At 41.4% G+C, this 24,015-nt stretch overlaps 3 protein-coding genes across 3 annotated transcripts; all 3 read left to right on the top strand.

The window, feature by feature from the left end:
* Positions 1–947: 947 nt before the first annotated feature.
* On the top strand, positions 948–4,185 carry derl2 (derlin 2). Its single transcript, XM_028417928.1, has 7 exons — positions 948–1,075; positions 2,071–2,136; positions 2,370–2,443; positions 2,647–2,740; positions 2,873–3,068; positions 3,162–3,252; positions 3,639–4,185. The coding sequence occupies exons 1-7, from the start codon at positions 983–985 to the stop codon at positions 3,742–3,744; spliced, it is 720 nt and encodes a 239-aa protein (XP_028273729.1). The 5' UTR covers positions 948–982; the 3' UTR covers positions 3,745–4,185.
* Positions 4,186–4,928: 743 nt separating this feature from the next.
* On the top strand, positions 4,929–9,762 carry LOC114444137 (SWI/SNF-related matrix-associated actin-dependent regulator of chromatin subfamily B member 1-like). The gene is made up of 9 exons (XM_028418538.1): positions 4,929–5,070; positions 5,655–5,766; positions 5,945–6,053; positions 6,276–6,413; positions 6,534–6,661; positions 6,742–6,908; positions 7,381–7,571; positions 7,758–7,889; positions 8,076–9,762. Exons 1-9 carry the CDS (start codon positions 4,981–4,983, stop codon positions 8,113–8,115), a joined length of 1,107 nt encoding a protein of 368 aa, XP_028274339.1. The 5' UTR covers positions 4,929–4,980; the 3' UTR covers positions 8,116–9,762.
* A 504-nt stretch (positions 9,763–10,266) lies between these two features.
* Positions 10,267–23,401, top strand: slc25a25b (solute carrier family 25 member 25b). Its single transcript, XM_028418206.1, has 10 exons — positions 10,267–11,128; positions 16,448–16,574; positions 16,680–16,767; positions 18,719–18,830; positions 19,027–19,185; positions 19,276–19,428; positions 19,524–19,631; positions 19,950–20,117; positions 20,203–20,353; positions 20,565–23,401. Exons 1-10 carry the CDS (start codon positions 10,781–10,783, stop codon positions 20,747–20,749), a joined length of 1,599 nt encoding a protein of 532 aa, XP_028274007.1. The 5' UTR covers positions 10,267–10,780; the 3' UTR covers positions 20,750–23,401.
* The last annotated feature ends 614 nt before the right edge of the window (positions 23,402–24,015 follow it).

Raw genomic sequence — 24,015 nt, 5'->3', positions numbered from 1 at the left:
ACTTTGCATTTTACAGCCTTTACAAACAAGTCTTTAGCTCTGTATTCTGCACGACCTACTGCAGGGTATGAAATGAGCTCTGCAACATGATGAATTCCTGCATGAACACCTTGTTCCAGGCACACCCACTTTTTCTGATGTTATTACAATCCATGTATGCAAACTGTAAATTGATAGCAAAGCAGGGTGCTGTTAATATTGAGATGTTGTGGTAGCACCTGAAACAAGCAGGTGAAAGGTTCTACTAGCACTGTACAGAACAGAACAGACAACAGTGCAACAGACATAAACTTTTTCCATGTGTCTTAGTTTGAGTGTCAGTTTGTCAGTATGTTAAATCTTAAAGTGATGTTATGTGAGGACTAACTTTGTTTTGTCTGTGGTGCAGAAGCATTGTAAATCATATTCAAATAAAAACACAACAACCATTTTTACATTGCATTACAACCTTCAGAGCTATATACTCCTCTCCTCTTCTATACTACTCATTCGAACTTATGTTTTATTTGGCCACTCATGCAAAATTCAAAAAGACCCACAGGATGGCACTACTTTTCCTCTCTTGTGTCTCATCCACAGTCGTCTCATTAGATCCTAGTTAATGATAAAATTATTTTTATAATTAAATGTGTTATATAATTAAATAAAAATGGTTGTTTATTGTATTTGTTGCCCTGTGATGGACTGGTGATCTGTCCAGGGTGTACCCTGCCTCTCACCCGTGGAAAAGCTGGGATAGGCTCCAGTCCTCCTTAACCCTGCACTGCAGGACAAAGCGGGTTTAGATGATGGATGTGTTTAAAATTCAGGGCATTATACAGCTTAAAGCTGCAGCATGCTATCCCTCAGCAAAATGCAGTGGGCACATCTGTAAACTGTAGGTTGTTGTGCTGTAAATTTGTCCTACGTGCCTGAACGCAACACTTTTCGCTTTGAGGAATGACGTGTCAAGAAAGTGCCGGAAGCTTTCAGTCTGTGCAAAATGGCTTACCAGACTCTACAACAGGAGTACTTACAGATTCCTGTTGTTACTAGGGCATACACAACCGCCTGCGTCCTCACAACTGCTGCAGTGGTAAGAGATTTTCAGATGTTCGGTGTGTCGGATAAGGTGCTGTCCTGTGCCGCTTCACACGGCTAACGCATTGCCGTTAGTTAGCAGCTAGCACGATGGTTTCGCTACAGCTCCTATAAGGATACGTGTCTGAATGTGGTTAACCAGGACGTTAGCTTTGTAATTCAAGTGTCAAGCAGCTAAATGTTTAGCTAGCCTATAGCCTGGTTTAGTTTTTGACAGTAAACCAACACAACAAGGGCGCTAAATTGTGTTTTTGTAGCATGGTAGCTGAAGATAATCTCAAAACAACAGTCGTGTATTGATGCCACAGAACAGCAACTGCGCATTCTCAACTCACCCAGACAAATCAATCACTCAATCAATCAAAATACTGCATTGCATATAGGTATTATAGCTATCAAAGCTATCAAAAGTAAAGGTACTCATTTCAGTTTTTTATTATTAATATATTCACACTTTGAAGGCAGTGTTGTACAAGCGGTCCAGACTGACACATGTGGACACAGCCTCACTCGAACTGTCAGTCAGAGGTTCATATTACACTTTTAATGGGAATGCATCTAAAATAGTTATGTAGTATGATCAGTGTCCTGACAAAGTTGCAGAGTTAAAGATAAGTAACAGGCAGGGTTTGGGCCAGCAGTGTCCACAATACAATGCAGAATAATGACATTCTAAGAATAATTTGTGAGTCACAGAACTGAATGTTAGCTGACATCCAATATGTTAATGTTCTCCTTATTAACTTATAACTTATTTTAGCCAGGTGCCAATATGGATATCCACATATTCATACTAATACTAACAATCAAGCCTTTTAACTTGTTAAAAATCTAATCAACCATCTTAACAATATTTATTATGTTCTCACAGGGCTTTAATGTAGTTGCAACACATTGTATAGATGGTGAAATACCCCTGGTTGTTATGTAGTTGTATCTTAATGTTTGTCACCTTTAACTTGAGTCTCGTTTTCTCCTTTTTTTTCACAGCAACTAGAGATCATCACACCATTTCAGCTCTACTTTAATCCGGATTTGATTCTAAGGAATTACCAGGTGACCACATCTGACCATCACATCATTATTATTAATCACTGATTTTATATAAAATAAAAAAAGACATGTTTACATCATTTCAAAATGTATTCTTCACATTTAACAATGTCAGTCTCACATGACTGTGGTCACTAACTGTAGAGAATTCAGCCATTTTAGTAAATGTTAAAATGCTTTTAGTCAAAGACAAATTTCTCTTATCTGCTGCTTAATGTTCTCTCCTTTTTTTCTAGGTATGGAGACTAATAACCAACTTCCTGTTTTTTGGTCCAGTGGGCTTCAATTTCCTGTTCAATATGATTTTTCTGTATCCTTTTCTACAGCTGCGCTGTATTTAGAATGTGAAGTGACTTTGCATACTGTCTGCTTCACAGCATCTGGTGTTAGAGATGGGATGATGAAATTTCAGACTAAAATGGAGTCTGTATAAACTGTACACATGCACATACACAAATCAGTGTCGTTTCTCACAAAATATGTGTGTAGGTTTCCTTAACCTTCTGCTTCCAGGTACAGATACTGTCGCATGCTAGAGGAGAGCTCTTTCAGAGGACGCACGGCTGACTTTGTCTTCATGTTTCTCTTCGGTGGGCTTCTGATGACCGTATCCTTCCTGTCTGTCGTTCAGTTTATAGATTAGGATGCCTCTCAGTGTTTCTGATAGTAAGCTTTGTAGCATTTGTAGTTAGAAGCAGTGAGGCTGATTGGTTTGCCATGTTCTTTAACAAGGTTTCAGATATTTGGAACTTTTGTGAATTTGGTGTTTCTGGGTCAAGCCTTCACCATCATGCTGGTGTACGTGTGGAGTCGACGGAACCCGAATGTTCGCCTCAATTTCTTTGGCCTGCTTAATTTCCAGGCACCCTTCCTGCCCTGGGTTTTGATGGGATTCTCACTTCTTCTGGGCAACTCCATCATCGTGGATCTTTTAGGTGCCTGTCACTGAAGATTCGATAAAAGCCAAACTGAACTGACAAGCAACAGTGTAGCAGGTGATATAATACTTTCTTCCCTTTTTTTCTCAGGCATTGCTGTTGGTCACGTGTACTTCTTCCTGGAGGATGTTTTCCCCAACCAGCCAGGTGGAGGAAGGTGGCTCAAGACACCATCTATCATGTAAGTTTTTTGTTAATTTAAAAAACCTTTGTACAAATATAGAATGTATGTTTTTAATGTATAATATTATATAATGTATAATATGATATTATGACTGCAGTTATTAATATTTAATATGAGGTCTGTGCAGGTCAAATATTGTGTTTTTACCTTTTTGAGGCTTTAGTCCAAGTTCCCCTTTGTGGTGACACCTAAGCCACCCAAGATCAGGAGTTATCTTAACAAGAAAATGGTTTCCATGTGTATACACTGCACCTATCTTTTTTTTTTTACCTTATGTGGAATCAAATAGAAACATAAGAAGCAGTCAGTCCAGTGCAGTGCTGTCTCTCTTGTATCTGTAGTAAACCCTCACCCCCCTCCTCCTCCTGCTTTACATCCGACAGAAAGATGCTGTTTGACACTCCAGAGGAAGATGCCAATTACAACCCCCTGCCTGAGGAGCGCCCTGGGGGTTTTGCCTGGGGAGAAGGACAGCGCCTTGGAGGTTAAATATGACCTCCATATCGTCGCTGATTGCTGGGTCATTTTCAAAGACCTTCCCTCAGAGAGATGGAGGGGACGAACGTGGTCTTTGTTTTTGACGTGTTTGTTTAGTTCTGGATGAAGAATGCCAAACAACCAGAACTGGTTTGGAGATAACCGTCTGTTGTCTGTGTATATGGGCTTTAATCATCCTCAGAAACTCTTCTTGATGCCAGATCGTCGCTCTAAGACTATTTGAGAGAACACAAGCTTCGGATAGAACTTTGGACGGTGAGCCTTAAGGCTCGGGTGATGTTTGTCTTCATCTCAGAAGAAATGTTGACCAACAACTATATGAGAGAGGGAAAAAATGAAAGCAGAAAAATATTATCAAAATGAGTTTATTCAGATGGCGAGTGCATTTTTTTCATTTCACTTTTTTAAAGAATAAATGTGTGTTGCAAAGGATCCTTTGGTTTCATCTCTTTGAAATGTTGTAGCATTGCTTGAAACCAAAGCCACTTGAGCAATGTAGAGTCATACAATCAACACATTTTGTAACATTTCTCTTATTGTAACATACAGATTTTTCATTGTGTTCCTGCTTGAACTCTTAATAGTTAGGTTCACTCTTCAGAGCTGTATTTCTTATTTCACTTAAACAGCCTTAAATCAAATATGTAATACATAATCCACTTTAAAAAAACAGTCCTGCCTCCTGACTTTTGCATTTCATAAACACTGAATCAGGAAACAAATCCCTGTCATCATTGTCTCTCAATCTGATTTTAGTGTCTTTTTTACATTTATAAAGACATGTGATTTTTTTTAATCATAATATTACGACACACACACACACACACTAGGGAAGGTTGTTAACCCGAAACTCTACTGAGAGTTAAATGTGATTTTAGTTTAGTCGGTAGGGGCGGTAATGAGTCGAGAAAATTATTCTTCTACCTTGAACGAAGAATTGTGTCTAATGCAATGTTGTGGTTTTCCGGAAAATCATCAAAAAATGAATGTTCCACTTAAATACCTACCACATTTTGATATGGACGCTGCATTTAGTTTTGTGTTTCCGTTATTGTTATATTATTAAAAACTGTCCTAAGCAGACATACTATCAGATGGTGCAGTAAGCTATAGAAATCGCCATTTCCGATGAAGAACCTGTGATTTCCCATTTTTTCCCGCGGGCCAGGAACGCAGCTAAAGACGAGAAGGCTACTCATTAGTTAGCTTGGTGGCTTCTGCGTTAAGATGCAACTGGCTCTAAGTAAAACGTTTGGCCAGAAGCCAGTTAAATTTCAGTTAGAACAAGATGGGGACTTTTACATGGTGGGGTCAGAGGTATGTGCCTATCTGTTCATTGACTTTGAGGGCTTACTTCCCTGATGCTAGCCTCAGTTATCCATTATTCTAGCTGTTTGATGCTAGCAAGCTAACGTGCCCCACTGATGGTTTCGTAAACAAAGAAATAACAATAGGTTAGTTAACAGCAACAAGCCAGTCGAACAGCCGGCCAATGACACATATAAGTTGTTCCACATAAACATTTATATGCTGGTTTGCTGTAACTTCTTATTACAGCTTGCTATAGAGTAACATTAGTTACAGCAGTAGTGGACCCATACAAGCAAAAGAGTAACTTGTGTTCGAAATAAGGCTCAAGCTGCAGTTTGCATCGTCTTAATGGCAACGTTGAACCTTTTGTATAGATTTTATTTAAACTGAGTTGAATCATTTGAAGCCAAACCACTTCTCATGCTAAGTTGTGTCTCCTCTGCTGCTTCAACTGAGAGATTCAGCACCTAAGCATGGTGGTGGCAGCATCATTGTAGAAATGTCAACAACAATGTTCTGCAACCACTCAGACATTTCTGTCTTCAGGTGTTTGTTTTGTTATTGACATTTCATTTTGGATTGCTGTCCAGGTTGGAAACTATCTGCGGATGTTCAGAGGCTCTCTGTATAAAAGATATCCATCTTTATGGAGGAGACTGGCCTCTGTGGAGGAGAGGAAGAAAATCGTAGCATCATCACATGGTGGGTGGCTTTTAATTGCAAATATCTCATTAAAGTACAACTAACTTTAAGTTTTGAACTCAGGTCAAACTTATTGAAATTGTCATCATTGTCGAATATGTAACTTTAGTCCAGGCATCCTTTTCAGTTTTAATGTGAGCAGAGGTTTACATGTGTCTCTCCCTTTGTCCATGTCCAGCCACCAGTGTTACTCTCCTAAAGGCTTCAGAATGTGAAGAGATTTTTGAAGGTAATGATGAAAAGTATAAGGCGGTGTCCATCAGCACAGAGCCTCCAGCTTACCTCAGGTAACCTTCCATCATTAAATCATTGCAATCATTTATTTGTAACTGTCTTTGTCTTAAGTAAGTAATAATAATAAGTAAGAGAGAAACAATAAGGGAAAAAGTTTAGTTTGTGGCTTGTGTCAAGTCGTCTTTTGTGAGTCCATCAAATTTGGAAGTGACATTCTATTGGCAGATTGTGCTAACAACTTCCTAACAGCGTGTGTTTTGGTCCTTTCTATAAAGGGAGCAAAAAGCAAAGAGGAGCAGTCAGTGGGTCCCCACACTGCCCAACAGCTCCCACCATCTAGATGCTGTGCCTTGCTCCACCACCATTAATCGTAACAGAATGGGCCGCGACAAGAAGAGGACCTTCCCCCTGTGGTGAGAAAGTTTACAGCTACAGCAGACACTTGTTGGTTTCACACTGATGGAATCTAATCAGACTTGAAAAGTATGAATGCGTCTTCCAAGCAGATCTAGATTTCTGTGTATCTCGTTCAGTTTTGACGACCATGACCCCGCAGTGATCCATGAAAACGCGGCACAGATAGAGGCTCTGGTTCCTATTCGTCTGGACATGGAGATCGACGGGCAGAAACTGCGAGATACCTTCACGTGGAACATGAATGGTAAATACATAATCCCATAAGCACACTAACATTTGCAACATGCAGTGTTGTCTCCTCTCATTTCTCTGCCTTCTCCTCAGAGAAACTGATGACCCCAGAGATGTTTGCAGAGATTTTGTGTGACGACCTGGACCTGAATCCTCTGGCCTTTGTCCCAGCCATTGCTTCAGCTATACGTCAGCAGATTGAGTCATACCCCACTGACAGCATGCTAGAGGAGCAGGCAGACCAAAGAGTCATTATCAAGGTAGGTGCTGCACCAAAGTAGCAGCAATTCCCCAGAGCTGAGAATCCAAGTCAAAATAATCAGTAATTTGTCAGTTTTGTGTGACCTTGAAATTATTCAGGCTGCTTATCTATACTTATTCATTTTCAACCAGTTTACTGCCCAGGCTCCAGACCTCCAGAGATAAAGTGACTTCAAATTAAGCTTCAATTGCACTAATAAAAACTAAAAATCAAAAATTTAAAATCAATGAAATATACACAGACCCCTGTCTATCAATGTGTCCCATTCTTCTATACAGAATCTCAGAAATGCCTTCAGGGAACTTTGGCTCAAACATCCTCTTTGAGCTGAAGGATGAACCGAGTAGAAATTAACATTCAAAGGTCACTGTGGCCTGACAAACAGTTGAATAAATTCAACAAATATACTTTAAACATAAAGAATTATAGGCACACATAATTTAGGATATGTTTTTTTCTGTACTCCTCAGCTGAACATCCATGTGGGGAACATTTCTTTGGTAGACCAGTTCGAGTGGGACATGTCTGAGAGAGAGAACTCCCCAGAGTCATTTGCTCTGAAGTTGTGCTCTGAACTCGGTCTGGGCGGAGAGTTCGTCACCACAATCGCCTACAGTATTCGTGGTCAACTCAGTTGGCACCAGAGAACCTATGCTTTCAGGTAACCGTCTCACTATGATAGCCCCGTTAGACTCATCGGGGGGAGCAGTCTAAACCTAGTTCCTTAACTACATGTGGATAGTTCAGTGTGCAGTTATGATAGACTGATCTGTTCAAATTGTATTTGTTAGAGTTGTACACAGTACGATGCATAGTGAAATGTTTGCCATGCTTGGGTTTTTTCCAGTGAGAACCCACTCCCAACAGTAGAGATTGCCATCCGCAACACAGGCGATGCAGACCAGTGGTGCCCCCTCCTGGAGACCCTCACAGATGCCGAAATGGAAAAGAAGATCAGAGACCAAGACAGAAACACGAGGTGAGATGGTCACATACAAAAATGTGTATTCTCATTAGAAATACATGACTGAAATGTCCTATTTACATAAAGTAATTAGGACATTTCAGTAAAAAAAAAATAAAGCATTTTCTGAAAGACACACTAAGATATATGTCTGTACATTTCTTTAGACATGAAATAATGTGAATATTTGTATTTTTGTAGGCGTATGAGACGACTGGCCAATACCGCCCCTTCCTGGTAGAGGCCGGCGATGTGTCCTCTTGTGACTTCCTGTTACTCTGTAAGGATCAAGTAAATACAGAGTGACACCCACTCACACAGGTCAGACTTAAAACATCCAGAGAAGCATGTGGTCAGTCTTCATGTGTACATCATCAGCTATCGCCATGTTACACTCTGCCTTCAGCTCGTCAGTCAGGGCAGCATTTCACAGCTTACTGTAGTTGTCTCTGATGTCTGTAAAACACACTACACTTGGGGTCAAAACATTTATTGTATCTTTATGAATGGTCAAAATGGCACTGTGAGTTTGTGTTGTTGAGATGGATAGCATTCAAATACATTACCGCAACAACCATTTTTACATTTGTAACATAGGTCCACTGTCAAGAAAACTGAACATTATGTGGCTTTTCATCCAGTATTAAACTGTACAGCAGACAGAGCACCATTTCTGTTCCATATGACCAGCAGTTTACTGAGACAGAGTGTCTTAAAGAGGAGGCAGAATACAGCTGAGTGCCCACATAGCTTTTCTTCTGAGTGTGGCGCATATGCATAGCACCCAGCAAAAATCTTGAAATCTTCTCCATAGTAACGACCAAGATGGTGGAGAGGCTTGTTCTGGCTGTGTCTGAATGTTGCTTGTGAGTGTTTTCACAATGTAGTTGTTTGGCGGTGCTTTTTTAATGAAGCACTTCCTGCTGCACAATACTTTTCTAATGGAGAAAATGCTATGTGGACACACCTTTCCTCAGTCCATCCATCAGTTGACCAACAGTAAAATGGTTGTTTTAAAAAACAGTTTATTAAAACAACAGTAAAATGGTTGTTTTAAAAAACAGTTTATTAAAAGTGTTAAATGTTTATAAGCTTCTCAAATGAGAGGATGTGCTGCTTTCTTCATGTATAATTCTAAACTGAATAATTCTGATTTGGACTGGTGCTGCTCAGATTAAACAATACATATAAAGATGCCACTGTAGTAGAGTTCCCACAGGATCACTGTTCTAATTTGTGAACCTTCTGTGAAGATGCACCCATTCACACTTCTAGCAGTAATGATGTACATAGTAAATATTTCATGACACCAGAAACTTGGTAGTTGGCACCAATGCCACTAATTCTCCATACCAAAATTCGTAAAGGCACTAAATATGGCTGCATCTTGGTACAGAGGAATTGGTAAAGAATTCAAGCAGAATGAAGCATAAAGCCTGGATTTGTAGTCAAGACAGCAAAGCTATAAAAGGCAGACAACAGTGGCTGCACTCACATCTGTAAAGTGCTGTGGTCAAAGAGCTGGTTCGATATTAGCATGTAGAACCAGTATTCTGACTTTAGTGGCCAGTTCTCTGGACTCAGCACCAGTGTCCATCTGCATGCTGAAACATAGTTAGTTCATACTGTTCCCTGTGCATGAGGGACTGACTGTTCCCACTGTTACCTCTGTTTGCACTGTGCCTCACATTCAGTATAGAGGGACAAAACAAGCTGACAAGAACCAATTGTGTCTTTTCAAAGTGATACTTTTCAACTTGAACATACTCTGGAGAATGATGTTAACATATGTACTGTTGCTTCTTGTTGTCTTCTTTTGTAAAATCACTCTCTTTATAGTGGACTTGTTTTTTATATAAAAAATAACAATAAAGAAACTTGATGGAAAGATTCTGTTTTGTGATTTTTTTTGTTTTTAAGTGAATACAGTATAAGACTTAATGTGATATTTATGTGATACACTTAATGTGTGGTATTTTTAGACTCATTATAACCACAAGAGGTCAGGAGTGTACAGATTTAAAGTGCTTGTATGCCTGTCGAACATCATCCTGTTTTCCTTTAGTAGAAGTTATTATTTTAACTTTGTAATATTAGAGTAGTGTAGAAGAGAAGATTTATACAATCGCACATCTCTTTAACCTCACGTTCATTTACATATGACTGTCAGGATTAATTTATTTTAGCACAAAAACACGTCATCTTGTTCTGCTAGCCCAAAGGCGATCATAAGATAAAACTAGTCCTGAGATATTCGATTAATGTATAAGTTTTCTGAGAACAATCCCCGCCCTTGACCTAAAGTGTCAGCGGTCAGTCCGGCAGTAAATACCAGCGTTAATTCCCTAATCTTTGATGCGATCACGCTGAAATCTCGCGTTACCCAGCGAGACTTGCGGCGCACCCGGTTCTTCTCGGAGCTAAATTCTTCTCTAAGGACGGCACTTACCCATTGGACTTAAACATCTAGTCTTAAACGAACTTTAGAACAGAAATCTAAGTTCATATAGTGTGCAACATAGGACATTCGTATAAACTTTAACACACGATGCTGTGAAGGTATTTTAATGGACGGTTAGGGCGCTGACAGGTCGGGATCCCGTTTCACCGGCAACTCGTTAGGTGTCGTTCAAAACACTGTTTAGTTGAGCTAACTGTATCTAGCGGATTCAGTAAGAGGACTCTCTCCGTCTCCAGTGAATTCCGTGGACGTGTAGGAAGTAAAACAGTGCTTTAGGAGAACACCGCCCGCTGTTTGCTTTCGCTACCGGAGCCGGCTGAAATGGAGGGGCACGTGACGTGGTAGACAGGGCTCGCGACATAAAGGTGGCTGAAGCGCTCTCGCACTCTGTCGGTGATCTGTCGGTTAGATCCCGCTGTAGAGAGGGTCAGGTGTACGGACACTCATGATGCACCGGCACGGCTCGGTGATGCCCTCTGTGCTCGGTGATGTATTCTGCCAGTGTCGGGCGACAGAGACGCACGCAGGGGTCGACCCGGGTGGCGGAGGTGGACACTCCGAGGACCCCTCCACATCTAAGCCAGCCGCCCGGCAGCCGCTGGACGCTGACTGGGATTCCGACCATGGACAGTCAGAGCACCCGTGTGACATCTGCGGAGGACCGGAGCAGGAGCACAGACTGAAAGTGCTGTTCCAGGTCCTGGATGTGAATGGTGATGGAGGTATCTGTGTCAACGACCTGACAATCGGACTGAAGAAGTTAGGAGTGCATCGCACTGAACATGAGCTCATGGTGAGTGCACATATCTCATATCATAGAGAGTCAAGGAACAAACAACAGCTGGGTCTTATTAGGGCCCGAGCACCGAATGGTGCAAGAGCCCTATTGAAACCCTTAGGATTATTATTTTTTTTTTTTTTTTTTTTTTTTTTTTTTTTTTTTTTTCCCCCTCCGAGATCGCGTTTTTGGAGGCCTTAACATGCCCAAAAACTCACCAAACTTGGTAGAAAAATTCATTCGCCCGAAAAATTTTGAAATTTGCTGACTTTTGAAATGCACATATAAAAATGGCTCTATAGCGCCCCCAACGCGTAGCCCCTCTGGCCGGTTTGACACAGGATTATGAAAATTGGCACACATATGTATCACCTCAAGACGCACAAAAAAGTCTCTTGGACCCCCCCTCCAAACCCAACAGGAAGTCCGCCATTTGAAGGTTTGTGGCCATTTTTGGCGATGTGTGACCCTGCTGCCAAACTTTTCACGCCTCGCATACTTCAACGGATTGAGCTGAAATTCGCCATGTCCACTCAGGACACCATAGGGAATAGACGCATTCCAAAACTCTTACAAAAGTCTGACGGTGTGGCCGGGGCGTGGCCTCAAAGTTTGACCATTTCTGAGGACACAGAAAGTCTCTATAACTTCTTCGTTTTCTGTCCGATCTGTACGAAATGTCACATGTATGATCAGAGTCTGACCCTAAACACATCTATACAACAATATTGAGGCTTTGACAGAGCGCCACCTACTGGCTACACAAAATGTTGTGTTTTCATAGGTTTTTCTGCCTGCCCCCCTGGCCTGTTTTGAGTAGGGTCGTGAAAATTGGTACACATGTGTATCACCCCAAGATGCACAAAAAAGTCTCTTGGACCCCCCCTCCAAACCCAACAGGAAGTCCGCCATTTTGAAATTTCTGTTAATTTTTGGCGATTTGTGACCCTCCTGCAAAACTTTTCACGCCTCGCATACTTCATCCAAATGAGCTAAAACTCACTGTGTCCACTCAGGACACCACAGGGAATAGACGCATTCCAAAACTCTTACAAAAGTCTTACGGTGTGGTGGGGGCGTGGCCTCAAAGTTGACCATTCGCCATTACAAAGGAACTCCCTGTATTTTTTGCCCTAATGTGTAGCCCCGCTGGCCAGTTTGACACAGGTTCATGAAAATTAGCACACATGTGTATCACCCCAAGATGCACAAAAAAGTCTCTTGGACCCCGCCTCCAAACCCAACAGGAAGTCCGCCATTTTGACTTTTGTGGCAATTGTTTGCCTATTTTTGACCCTGCTTCAAAACTTTTCACGCCTCACATACTTCATGCAATTGAGCTGAAATTCACTGTGTCTACTCAGGACACCATAGGGAATAGATGCATTCCAAAACTCTTTCAAAAGTATTACCGTGTGGCGGGGGAGTGGCCTCAAAGTTGACCGTTCGCCATTACAAAGGAACTCGCTGTGTTTTATGAAGTACTACCCATATACTTCATGCAATGTGGACAAAATCTTACAGTACTGCTATGGACCCGAGTCTGAACAAATATATATGCTAATGGGATGATACGGTCATAGCGCCACCTACTGGTAGCAGGAAAGTTTGCTTGTAAACATGTGTTTGTTGTATATCCGTGGAAATGAGAGGAGGAGAGCATAGGACAGGAGAGTATAAGAGACGAGAGCATAGGAGAGAAGACTGCGATGACCCCGCGGATCGCAAGGTGCGCGAGGGCCCGCAATGCTGCTTGCAGCTTTAATTTACTTAGTAAATCTGTACTGAAGTGAAACAAAACACAACACAACAAGGTTTACATTTTAGGACATATACACCCACAAATGATTTTTAAAGTATTTCACCAGATGTGTAAGCAATGAGCTGTGTTGGTACACTGAAGGAAAACCTTTAAAAAAACATTACTTCCAAGGTCCATTGATGAGGCCTGCATGCTTTTTTCTTTCATTGAAAAAGATCACAAAGTGTGAAGTATTTTTATTGAAACTTCTTGTCATCTTCATTGCTGCATTTGTTGTGTGTGTGATGAAATATGGTCCTGGAACTACAACAACTAATGTCTTTTGCGCTACTACAAACACCATCAAAACACTTGGTAGGTGTATTGTTGGACATGAAAATGAAGGCCAAGTCAAAGATGTGCGTTGTCCACTTGCTAACAGACAGAACATCAGTACAGGCATGGCAGCCGCTGTGTTCCCATCAAAGGATACAGTTCAGTACAGTACACATTTTACTAGTATTCAGTTTACTAGTACTCGGTTTTGAAATGATTCTTCTCACAGTGGCTTGATTTCTCAGAACATTTTAATTAAATCGTTTTTTTCAGCACAGCAAGTTCACATTGGATTTACATCATTTACATTATCAATCGATTTACTTTTTAGCTGGTTTTCAACTTGATATTTGAACGCTGCTAGCTGCAAAGTGTGACAGGACTGTCTGACAGACAGCATTATACATAACTGGTGGTCTTTATTTACTATGTGAAACCACTACAGTACCTGAAAGACAACCAAAAACATTGGCAAACCAATGCCTTTCATTTAGGAATTTAAGGGTGTAGGTGTGTCCTCTCCAACCTCATTCACAGTCTAGACTGGAGGCAGTTGTGGCATTCCCTTTTCATTGGGGAATGTTTCCCACACTTGAACCTAGACACCATCCAGAATGTCAAATTCCTTGTTCTCAGTGGACGTTACAAGCATTTTGTACAGGATAAAGAGTGTTGACAAATTCACAAGCTCCTCCTCTTTCTCCTGTGAATGTGGCTTTTGTGTTATGAGCAGACTCACTTAATACTTAAATAATACTCTTTGCCAGCTGACATAGAGGTTAACCCTTAAATGATACAGATGCAGATAGAGAAACTTAACATCAGTCTTGCTTCTGCACTCTGAATACAGAAGTATAGAGGATATATCAAGCACACAAACACAGCTTTGCAGTTCATTAAACTGGATACATTCAAGTGCAGTCGACTAAATTTGTAAGCAGGTTCTACGCACAGTGAAGTGCTATCCCTCTGCAAAACTATGTACATTTTCCATGCTGTTTTCAGGACGCTATCTCCATAACCAGTCACTCTAAGATACATTTTTTCAAGTAGCACAGACAGGGCTGTTGAAAACAGCTGAACTATTAGAACTACTTTACTGCGTCACACTGTAGCTTCTCCAACAGAAGGAACCTAGTGCGTGTTGAGAATTAAAATCCGGTGAAGCTGGATGCTGACTGAGTGCTTGGAATGACTCAGAAGGAGAGCAGGAGGAATGCAGGGGAGTAAGGAGTGAGGCATCACTCAGCAGATTTTCTCCTAAGAAGGAGGTGTGACTAAGGGGAAACCCTGCGCCTCACCCAACCCACTCCTACTCTGACTGACAAATGAAGGGATTAAGTAATTTCATTGCCACTATCCTGTCTTCCATTGGCTGCGGGGCTTGTTTTATGGCTCAGCAGTAAGGCCTGACAGTATGGGCTGCAGTGATTGGTCGGGCTGGGCTGCAGTGAGGATGCAGGTTTCTGGTGGCTCTCTTTGCTGCATTTTTCTGCCTGCTGATGCTGAGACCGGCAAAGTAGCATCCCGTCTGTTTGCTGCTGATGTCGTTGTTTTATTAATCTCAACATGAGATATTTCTTGTGTGAAATTGTAGGTTTAATAAACAGAGTTGATTGCACCTCAGAAGTTGTTTGTCAAGGAGATTGGAGTGTTTTTGGGGATTTAATCATGCTGCAATTGATGCCTCTGCACCTGAGTCAGTGTTATAAGGAGAAAAAGATCCAGCAGGAAGACTCGCAGCAACCCAGGCATTGAAGTCTTATTTTGCGAGACCACGGTGTCTTCAGCGCTGACCTCTCTGATCTTCCATACCATTGCAGCCGACAGACACAGATAAGTACTGCTGCTGCCTTTGAGCAGTCACAGTGAGAAGTTTAAGGATGCTGCAGGACATGCTGACTTTCCTGTGTCAGAGACTTTTTGGCAGAACTCAGTGCAGGCCTGCTGAAACGCAGCTAACAGAGGAGACTACTGAAAATAGCACGGAGCTGCAAGCTGGTCTGCAGGAAAAGACTTCACGCTGCTCTGACAATGAAGAAATGAGGAGTAATACCACTCCAAAGAAGACCACAGTGTTAATCATGGTGGCACCACCTACAGATTTCCAACAGGTAGGATAAGGCAGGTAGATAAAAGGCCTGTATAACCTCTAAGCCAACAGGTGAGCAAATGTAGTTAAATGATTTGCAGACACATAGCACTTTTGTCTTGCCAGAGGACACTTAAGGCAATTTCTGACCACTGGAGCTAAGGTCAGAAGGCTAAACCATAATATTCTATTTAATATTTCACCAGGCCTTTACTAGAGAACTTAGAACTTGCTGAGTGTCACTACAAAGACAGCCAGAGGATTTTATCACAATGCATAATGTGCCTTTTGTGACATTGTTTGGGAAGGTCACTGTTGTTGAGGATTCGCTTGAGAGAAAATTGGAAAGTCCGGGAACTAGTGTGTTTTGACTCATTTCTACAAATTATGCTGAATGTTTGTTTTAGATGACATGCTTCAAAATTTTATTTCCCCTGAGAGTTTATTCAGTTCACACACACTTTCAGATGTTTGTACTGTTAGGAACTCCACCGAATGTTGATTTTTCCCTCTAAACTCCGACCATGGATTCATTTTGATAAATGAAGCGAAGAATAAAAATGTGTCAACATCAGAAACATGATATATGTAACAGGCTGTGTTAAATGAGCCATAGACTCAGGACTGACATAACAGCCCCTCAAAACACATCTGTCCCTCTAATAGACTGGTCTCCATCTTCTGAGTCCAGTGGTGCACATGCTCAGTCATTGATGTCCCTGTACTAACAAAGCAAACCACTTAAGTAAAGCTCAGATTTATTATGTGAGAGATGGACACATTCATGTGCACTCAATATGAGACATTTCTTTCCAGTGGGTGTACTTTCAGGCTGCAGACAGCTGCAACACTGTCTCCTTGTAGAAATTGTGAAAGCATCCTGGATTTTCCTTGATGACAAATAATGTGAGATCTGTGCTGGCTGTAAAGTGGACTAAGCTGTAGGCTGAGTCAACAGTGTACAGATGGTAGGAGGTAATGGAAGCCTCTGCACTCTGATCTCTGCTGTTGTTTGTCACTCCGCTCTGTCCACAAAGCAATACAGCTGTTTATAATAACCATTCTAAATTAGTTTAAGTTATAGTGCTGAAGATTTAAAAAAAATAGCCAATTTGTCTTTCTCCTGTTTGTACCTGGACATTCAACTTTTTTTCTTTTCATTCAGAAAATAGTCAAAGCAGGAGACAAAGATCTGGATGGACAGCTAGACTTTGAAGAGTTTGTTCATTATCTCAGAGACCACGAGAAGAAACTCCGGCTGGTCTTCAAGAGTCTGGACAAAAAGAATGACGGTGAGGAAACTTACAGCAGAGATATTACACAATTTGTGATTTGTAAGCCGAGTAAGCAGTTGAGTACCACTTTAAGTGGTTTATAATTTTATTTCTCTGTTATAGGCCGAATTGACTCACAAGAAATCATGCAGTCTCTCCGTGACCTGGGAGTTCACATCTCTGAGGAACAGGCTGAGAAGATTCTCAAAAGGTGAGAGTGATGTTGTGTCCCTGGTTGTCACTGTGCAAATCAGGTCTGAACATTATTCAGTGTGTCCCATTCACACATGCAGCTCACACCGGTTGGCTGTCTGTGCCAAAAGCGCTCTGACTGCTTCTACTGAGATGAGGAGTAGCACAGGAGGAGAAAGAGGACTCGCAGGGAATAATGACTTTTTTGTGTCAATATTAAACCTACATGATTCTGAATGTACTCACAGCAATAACAAAAGAGTGTAAAGCAATATTGATCCCTGCAGATAAAGTATGAAGCAATTCAGCTGAATTACTGGTAATAGTATAGTAGTAGTAGTATTCTAATACTGAGGCATTATTGCTGTTGTGTTGCTGCTCATAATTCCTCAGCTCCACCCATTATCCCAGAATCATTTCAGGACTGTCATCTTGTAATGGCTCTATGTAATCCTTGCCTGCTACCTCTAACCTTCTGTCTGTGTGTCTTTTTTTTCTCTGGCTGGTCCCAGAATAAGGAGGGGTCATATCTGGGCCCCTATCTTGTAGTAAGTAGTAGCTTCTGCTTGCTCGGCCAGTGTTGCACAAATCACCACTTGCGTTACAAGCTGTTCGTTGTATCTAGGCTTGTGCAAAATTGTATCGTGTGCAATTAATCGTCAGAAAAATTGTCACCGATTAATATTTGGCACTTATCGATTACGGCGATTAGTGCCTCGTCATGATGATGCATTTTTGTGTGAGACATACTCTCACCATCACCTGCAAGCGCGCACATGTGAGCCCACAATAACAATAATGGCGGAAGGCAGTGGTATTCAGTTAAATGATGCGGAGCAGCATGTTCCTAACAGAGGTTCAACGTCTGTCACCATAAGCCGGAGCACGAAGAAAGCCGAAGAAAGCGCGACGAGGCCACGACGGCGTCTACAGCTGTAGTACATAGTGCCGCGCATGCGTACGCGACATGCATTAGGTGTGAAGCGTGGAGCGTTGGTTGTTGCCATAGTAACTGGATGTTTGCTCGTATTAAAAGAATGAACTCCGACTGGAGAAGCTGCCTCCCGATCTTTATTTATTGACTCCATAGCAAGATAGGAAAACATTACAACAGCGAAGTCTCCTCCAGCAGTCATTGGAAAGAATTCCACTCAGCCGTTTAGTCATTGTGCTCCTCACGACCAAACTATGGGCTGGAAGAATGTAACGCAGGTTGATTTGCACACACATACATTTAAATGTGGAATTGTCCGGTTTGTTTGTTTGTTTGTTTGTTTTTTCTGCTGCTGTGCAACAGTATGAGTGAAAACATGCACTAGTGTGTGACATATTCCAGTCACAGGTTCATTTGCACAGACACATTTTTTTAACTTGAAATAATCAATGATGTGACATTTCTGAACTTATTTGTCCTGTTTAATTTTAATGTTGATATGCACTCCTCTGTGACCTTAAGATAAGAACAATCAAAGGACAAAGTAACTTTAAATGTTTGCTTCATTATTATTTTGAAGCAATTTGTGCATCTGTTTTTTTTAATAAATATTTCAAACATGGCTGGTTTGTGCCTAATCACTACTTACCAGCTTAACCTGTTAGAATGAAGTCGTTAACTTGACTGATGATTTGTCAGTATCATTTTAGAACAATGTGGCGATTTAGAGTCAAAAACATGTAAGTGCAATTGTCATCAATTAATCATCAAATTAATCGTTATCGGCTAAATGCCAATTTTTTCGCCCAACCCTAATTGTAATGCAAGTAACAGCTGCCAATTTCCAGTGATTTCGAAATGATTAAATGGGGCACATTGCAGAGCAAAGAAATGTTTTCATGATAATGGTAACTTGGTTGTAGCAGTGCGGCAATGGACAGCACCGGTATTGAGATTTAACAGTGCATGTGCTGAGACAGCTTGTTTCTGTCTGAACGGTTTCTAACACTCTTCTCTCTTCTTTCTACATCTGCAGCATGGACAAAAATGGCACAATGACAATTGACTGGAACGAGTGGCGGGATTACCACCTCCTGCATCCAGCAGGCAACATTCCTGAGATCATTCTCTACTGGAAACACTCCACGGTATACATACTCCTCTCTCCTTCACAGAAACACAACAAGTGAATCTTATCTTTTCTCCTTTAAACCAGTTGGCAGGCAGTGTGTAGATTTACCAGGACTGTTTTTGTTTATTCTTTCAACGTATTATATGGTGGCACCCAACTCGGTCTGTGCACTTGTAGTGCCATCAGGCTGAATCTGGCTGCTTTTTCTGCAGATGTTAGATGTAGGGGAAAGTTTGATGGTGCCAGATGAATTCACAGCAGAAGAGAAGAAAACAGGTATGTGGTGGCGACACCTTGTGGCTGGAGGAGGAGCTGGTGCAGCGTCTCGAACCTGCACAGCACCGCTGGACAGACTCAAAGTACTTATGCAGGTAAAATGCAACATTTAAAAAAAAATAATACATTCTCTGGAAACTGAATTATTTCAAAACACTCGGATTAATTTTCTTGGTCCTGCTCAGGTCCATGCTTCCAAAAGCAACAGCATGCGCATTGGTGGTGGCATCGCCCTGATGATCAGAGAGGGCGGTGTGAGGTCACTGTGGCGAGGCAACGGCATCAATGTCATCAAAATTGCCCCTGAGTCTGCTATTAAGTTCATGGCCTATGAACAGGTACACGCACACACGCAGCTCAGTAAGACTAATTAAGCTTAGTTTCTGACACACTGTGTGTTGTTGCTGAGTTAAAAAATGCCTATTTTTTTCAGATCAAACGAATAATTGGAAGTAACCAGGAGACACTAGGCATCACTGAGAGGCTGGTGGCTGGCTCCCTGGCAGGGGCCATTGCTCAAAGCAGCATTTACCCCATGGAGGTGAGAGACCTGTGAACCCACACAGAATGAAGACCTCGTTTACACAATTCTTTTACATAGTCATAAGGACTGTGTTTATACTGTAGCAACTCATAACTCCTTGTATTTTCACAGAAATTTCCAAGTGGGTTCATTTTGTCTTATGACCCATTTTAACTTATCGCAGATTCACAGACCTGTACTTATGCACAAAGTGTGAGCAAGTCATTTATGTAAATAACAAACATTTGAATAAGAAAGATAATGCACAGAATATCTGTACTCCTGTATGTTCAAAGTCGAGTGTCAAAGCTCTGATGCCTCTTCCTGTCCTGTTAGGTCCTGAAGACACGGTTAGCTCTGAGGAAGACAGGCCAGTTCTCAGGCATCTTGGACTGTGCCAAACACATCTTCCAGAAGGAGGGAGTGGCTGCTTTCTACAAGGGCTATGTCCCCAACATGCTGGGCATCATCCCCTACGCTGGAATTGACCTGGCTGTCTATGAGGTTTGTGGGTGCTGTTGATGGATTGCTAATCTCTCTTTTTAACTTTAGTGTGACCTACAGTAATTGCTGTCCTCTCCTCTGTCAGACTCTGAAAAACTCCTGGCTGCAGCGCTATGCCACAGACAGTGCCAATCCCGGGGTGTTTGTTCTCCTGGCTTGTGGCACCACCTCCAGCACGTGTGGCCAGCTGGCCAGCTATCCGCTCGCTTTGGTCAGGACTCGGATGCAGGCACAAGGTTAGTCACCACAGAACTCTACTGCACTGTAGACAAATAACTGCGATTCAGCCGAACCTATACTGATTGATTATCCATTAGCCATTCAGGTTATTAGAATGAGTTGTCCAATGGGGATTTAGTGAATCTTTTTTATTTCACAAACTTACAAGTGCAGTTTTAGTTAAAAACAAACTTTGCTTTGCTAAAATGTGTTTGTCTGTTTTCTCAGCCACCCTGGGAGTGGGCCCTCAGCTGAACATGACAGGCCTGTTCAGACACATCATTAAGACTGAGGGGGCCCTGGGACTCTACCGAGGCCTGGCGCCCAACTTCATGAAGGTCATTCCCTCTGTCAGTATCAGCTACGTGGTCTACGAATACCTCAAAATCACGCTGGGGGTCCAGTCAAAATGAGGAGAAAGGATGACAGGAGAAATCAGGAGGAAGGTTGTTTTTTTTTTTGCTTTTGTTTTGACAGTGGACTTGTGGAATTTCAATCCAATCATCAGATTGCAGGAAGTGAGGGATAAGGTGAGATGATGTAAATTATTTAAAGCATTTTTTTAGCTATCCAGCAGTGCTTTACCACCTGTGGGTCTTAGTTTAGGATGACAGAAGTTTACATTTAATCACAGGTAATCACCTGTAATGTATACCTGAAACTCCTGCTGCTCCATGTAAAGTGAATCTTTGTCCTGAAGGGCTTTGTTAAGGCATATCACTTTACTGGATGGCTTAGTAATCATCCAAAGTTCACAGACTGCTTGCAGACCCAATGAAGATATGATCTCTGTCTAGGTTTTGTGCCACTTCATGCTCTTTGTACTTGGTTCACAGCTTTTTTCACGTAGAGGAGCAACATTGAGACTGTAAACAAAGAATCACCTTCATACCACTATTCATTGATTTGATGCACAGAGGCTTCCAGGAGACTGACGGATGATAGGGCGTGCACATACAAATCCAAACCAGATGCTTCTGCATGTAGTAGTTTCATATGTTAGCATTTCCCCCTTCATTTTAGGAGGATTATCTTTCTATTACTGATGCACTCATCAGATCTGAATGTGTGAATTGTCCTATACTTTACCCTCACATTGCTTCTGATGAGGACACACAGTAGAAGTAGCACAGCTGTCATCAGCATTGTTCCATCCAGCACTTCTGTCCTTTAAAAGGGCCTTGAGCCTTGATGAGGGCTGCAGCCAGAGCTGTTAGAGCTGTGCACTGTGATGTTTCTTGAGGCAGGTGTGAGGGACCCAGTTAGACCAGACTAAACAAACTGAACATCTAAATTCACACATTTTGTCTAAACTAGTCTGTTTGGCCCATCTTCAGTAACTATGAGTTAGTTAATGTAAATCTACAGTATCAGACATGTGTACAGGCTTACAGGTTACATGCCAGTACAAGGACCATAGCTCAGTTTGACCACCCACATTTGTGGGAAGGTGAGACTGGACATTCTGTCCTTGTCACTTAGAATAAAAAAGATATGTCATAAAACTATAGTTTACCACTATAGCTATAATTTGAGCGCACACCACACTGGTGTACTCGCTTTTAACACCCTTGTTTTGCCAATAGTTCAGGTTTCCGTAAGTATCCTACAGAAGCTTCACCCCCATTTATGCTTGACTCCTGTACAATATGTCAGTTATTACTGATGAGATTCATATCAGCCAGCAAGTTTAAATAAATGATTGTATCAGCTAAAGTAGAGACAGTGTTTTCTAAAGTTTGTGTCTGTGGTTGGGTCTCCACCATACATTTAACCAGCATGCCATTCAAAAACATTCTACATTCTTAGAAACACTCCTTAAAGTCACATGGCAGCACTAAGGTAGGCACACAATGTAACTGTGCTCATAGGAGAGGACAGTCGCATGAATACACAGTAATCGTAACACATCATCAGAAGTAATGTTAGAGGCACCTGAAGAACATTAACAGCTTCACATCACCACTCACAGCTGTGCAGAAGCCCAGCAGAGGCAGCACTCCTGACCTGACTAAAGAGGCCTGCGTCAAATGATTGTAGATTCCTACAAGTGCCTTGTGTGCCATGCCTCTCCTACACAAATGCACCTGTATAACTATAAGATGGAGACTGTCAGACCTTGAATGCACTTTAAGGAACACTGCTTTAATTCCTTTTTATTTATTTATTACTGTATTTATTTATTTATTTTTACAAAAAAAAGGATTACTGGCTACAGTTGTGATATTTGGGTGATGCTGAATGATTCTGTATTTAGGTTGATTTTTCTCTGGTCTTGGTGATAAACTGAGGTTTCTGATTTGTTTTTGAGTGATAATCTGTTTCCCTTTGGGATCCATACAAAATGTCTGGGATGATATGCTGATTTCACCTCAGTAACAGATGGTGATAAGCAGAGAGCTACATAATCAAGAACACACACTGGACTAACTTGAAGGATGAATACATTCTAAACCATCAGCCCTGCTGTACAAACCTGTGGTGTCCAATCTGTATGCTTCTCTGGTCAAGATGCAGTGTTACATGTTGAGCACTGTGTCTTTGTAGCAGGAGGAGAAGAGATGTTGGTCCTTTTTTACAGGTTTAACAGCAAACGGTCAATATCTTTTTGCAAATTCCTGGCACAAGTGTGTTTCTTAGTCCTCGCTCTGATCTTGTATGTTATGCATAAAGCAGTGACACAGAATGATGTCACTGTAGCTGTGTGTATATGTTTTCCATGTTTTGTACAGTGGCAGATAATGCTCTAGTGTCTTAAAGTAGCCCTCGGTGTACAATATGTTGTACTGACCAGCTGCCAATTGGGCAGTTAACGTGCACAGGAACTACTAGGCTATACAAACTCAAGGCTACAGTGTTTACTGGTAAACAGGCATAGTTTGCTAATATATTAGGTATATACCAGTAAATACATATATATATTTCTATTTTATTTTATTATGCTAGCTGTAAATGAGAGATGCAGGAATGAGTATGTGAGTACTTGTACAGTAGTTGTTTGTAGATGCAAAAAATGAGTTATGCTTGTATGAGATCAGCTGTTAAATAAACTAGTTCTGCACTGACTGTTCTTCTGTCTCTTTAATGAATCTTAAATAAATCAAATCAAACTTTATTTATATAGCACCTTTCATACAGTATACTGTAACAAAGTGCTTTACAAAAATAAAATAAGACCCCCAGACATACACACCCAAAATACACTCAACAAAAATATAAACGCAACACTTTTGTTTTTGCTCCCATGTTTCATGAGATGGACTTGAAGATCTAAACTTCATTCCAGATACACAATATTACCATTCCTCTCAAACATTGTTCACAAATCTGTCTAAATGTGTGATAGTGAGCACTTCTGCTTTGCTGAGATAATCCATCCCACCTCACAGGTGTGCCACATCAAGATGCTGATCTGACATCATGATTAGTGCACAGGTGTACCTCAAACTGCCCACAATAAAAGGCCACCCTGAAATGTGCAGTTTTGTCTCACAGCAAAATGCCACAGATGCCACAAGCATTGAGGGAGCGTGCAATTGGCATGCTGACAGCAGGAATGTCAACCAGATCTGTTGCTCGTGCATTGAATGTTCATTTCTCCACCATAAGCCGTCTCCAAAGGCGTTTCAGAGAATATGGCAGTACATCCAACCGGCTTCACAACCGCAGACCACGAGTA

Source organism: Parambassis ranga, chromosome 12 (genome assembly GCF_900634625.1).
Source record: "Parambassis ranga chromosome 12, fParRan2.1, whole genome shotgun sequence".
Lineage (NCBI taxonomy): Eukaryota > Metazoa > Chordata > Actinopteri > Ambassidae > Parambassis > Parambassis ranga.
The sequence above is the reverse complement of the archived record's forward strand: the minus strand, read 5'-3'. Positions and strand labels throughout refer to the sequence as shown.

Coding starts and splice junctions, on each gene's coding strand:
- derl2 (XM_028417928.1), top strand. CDS start 983: ATGGCTTACCAGACTCTACAACAGGAGTACTTACAGATTCCTGTTGTT. Junction 3,069..3,161: donor CATCATCGTGGATCTTTTAG/GTGCCTGTCACT, acceptor TTTTTTTCTCAG/GCATTGCTGTTGGTCACGTG. Junction 3,253..3,638: donor CTCAAGACACCATCTATCAT/GTAAGTTTTTTG, acceptor TACATCCGACAG/AAAGATGCTGTTTGACACTC.
- LOC114444137 (XM_028418538.1), top strand. CDS start 4,981: ATGCAACTGGCTCTAAGTAAAACGTTTGGCCAGAAGCCAGTTAAATTT. Junction 7,572..7,757: donor CAGAGAACCTATGCTTTCAG/GTAACCGTCTCA, acceptor GGTTTTTTCCAG/TGAGAACCCACTCCCAACAG. Junction 7,890..8,075: donor GACCAAGACAGAAACACGAG/GTGAGATGGTCA, acceptor GTATTTTTGTAG/GCGTATGAGACGACTGGCCA.
- slc25a25b (XM_028418206.1), top strand. CDS start 10,781: ATGATGCACCGGCACGGCTCGGTGATGCCCTCTGTGCTCGGTGATGTA. Junction 19,429..19,523: donor AGTTCATGGCCTATGAACAG/GTACACGCACAC, acceptor TATTTTTTTCAG/ATCAAACGAATAATTGGAAG. Junction 19,632..19,949: donor GCAGCATTTACCCCATGGAG/GTGAGAGACCTG, acceptor CTGTCCTGTTAG/GTCCTGAAGACACGGTTAGC.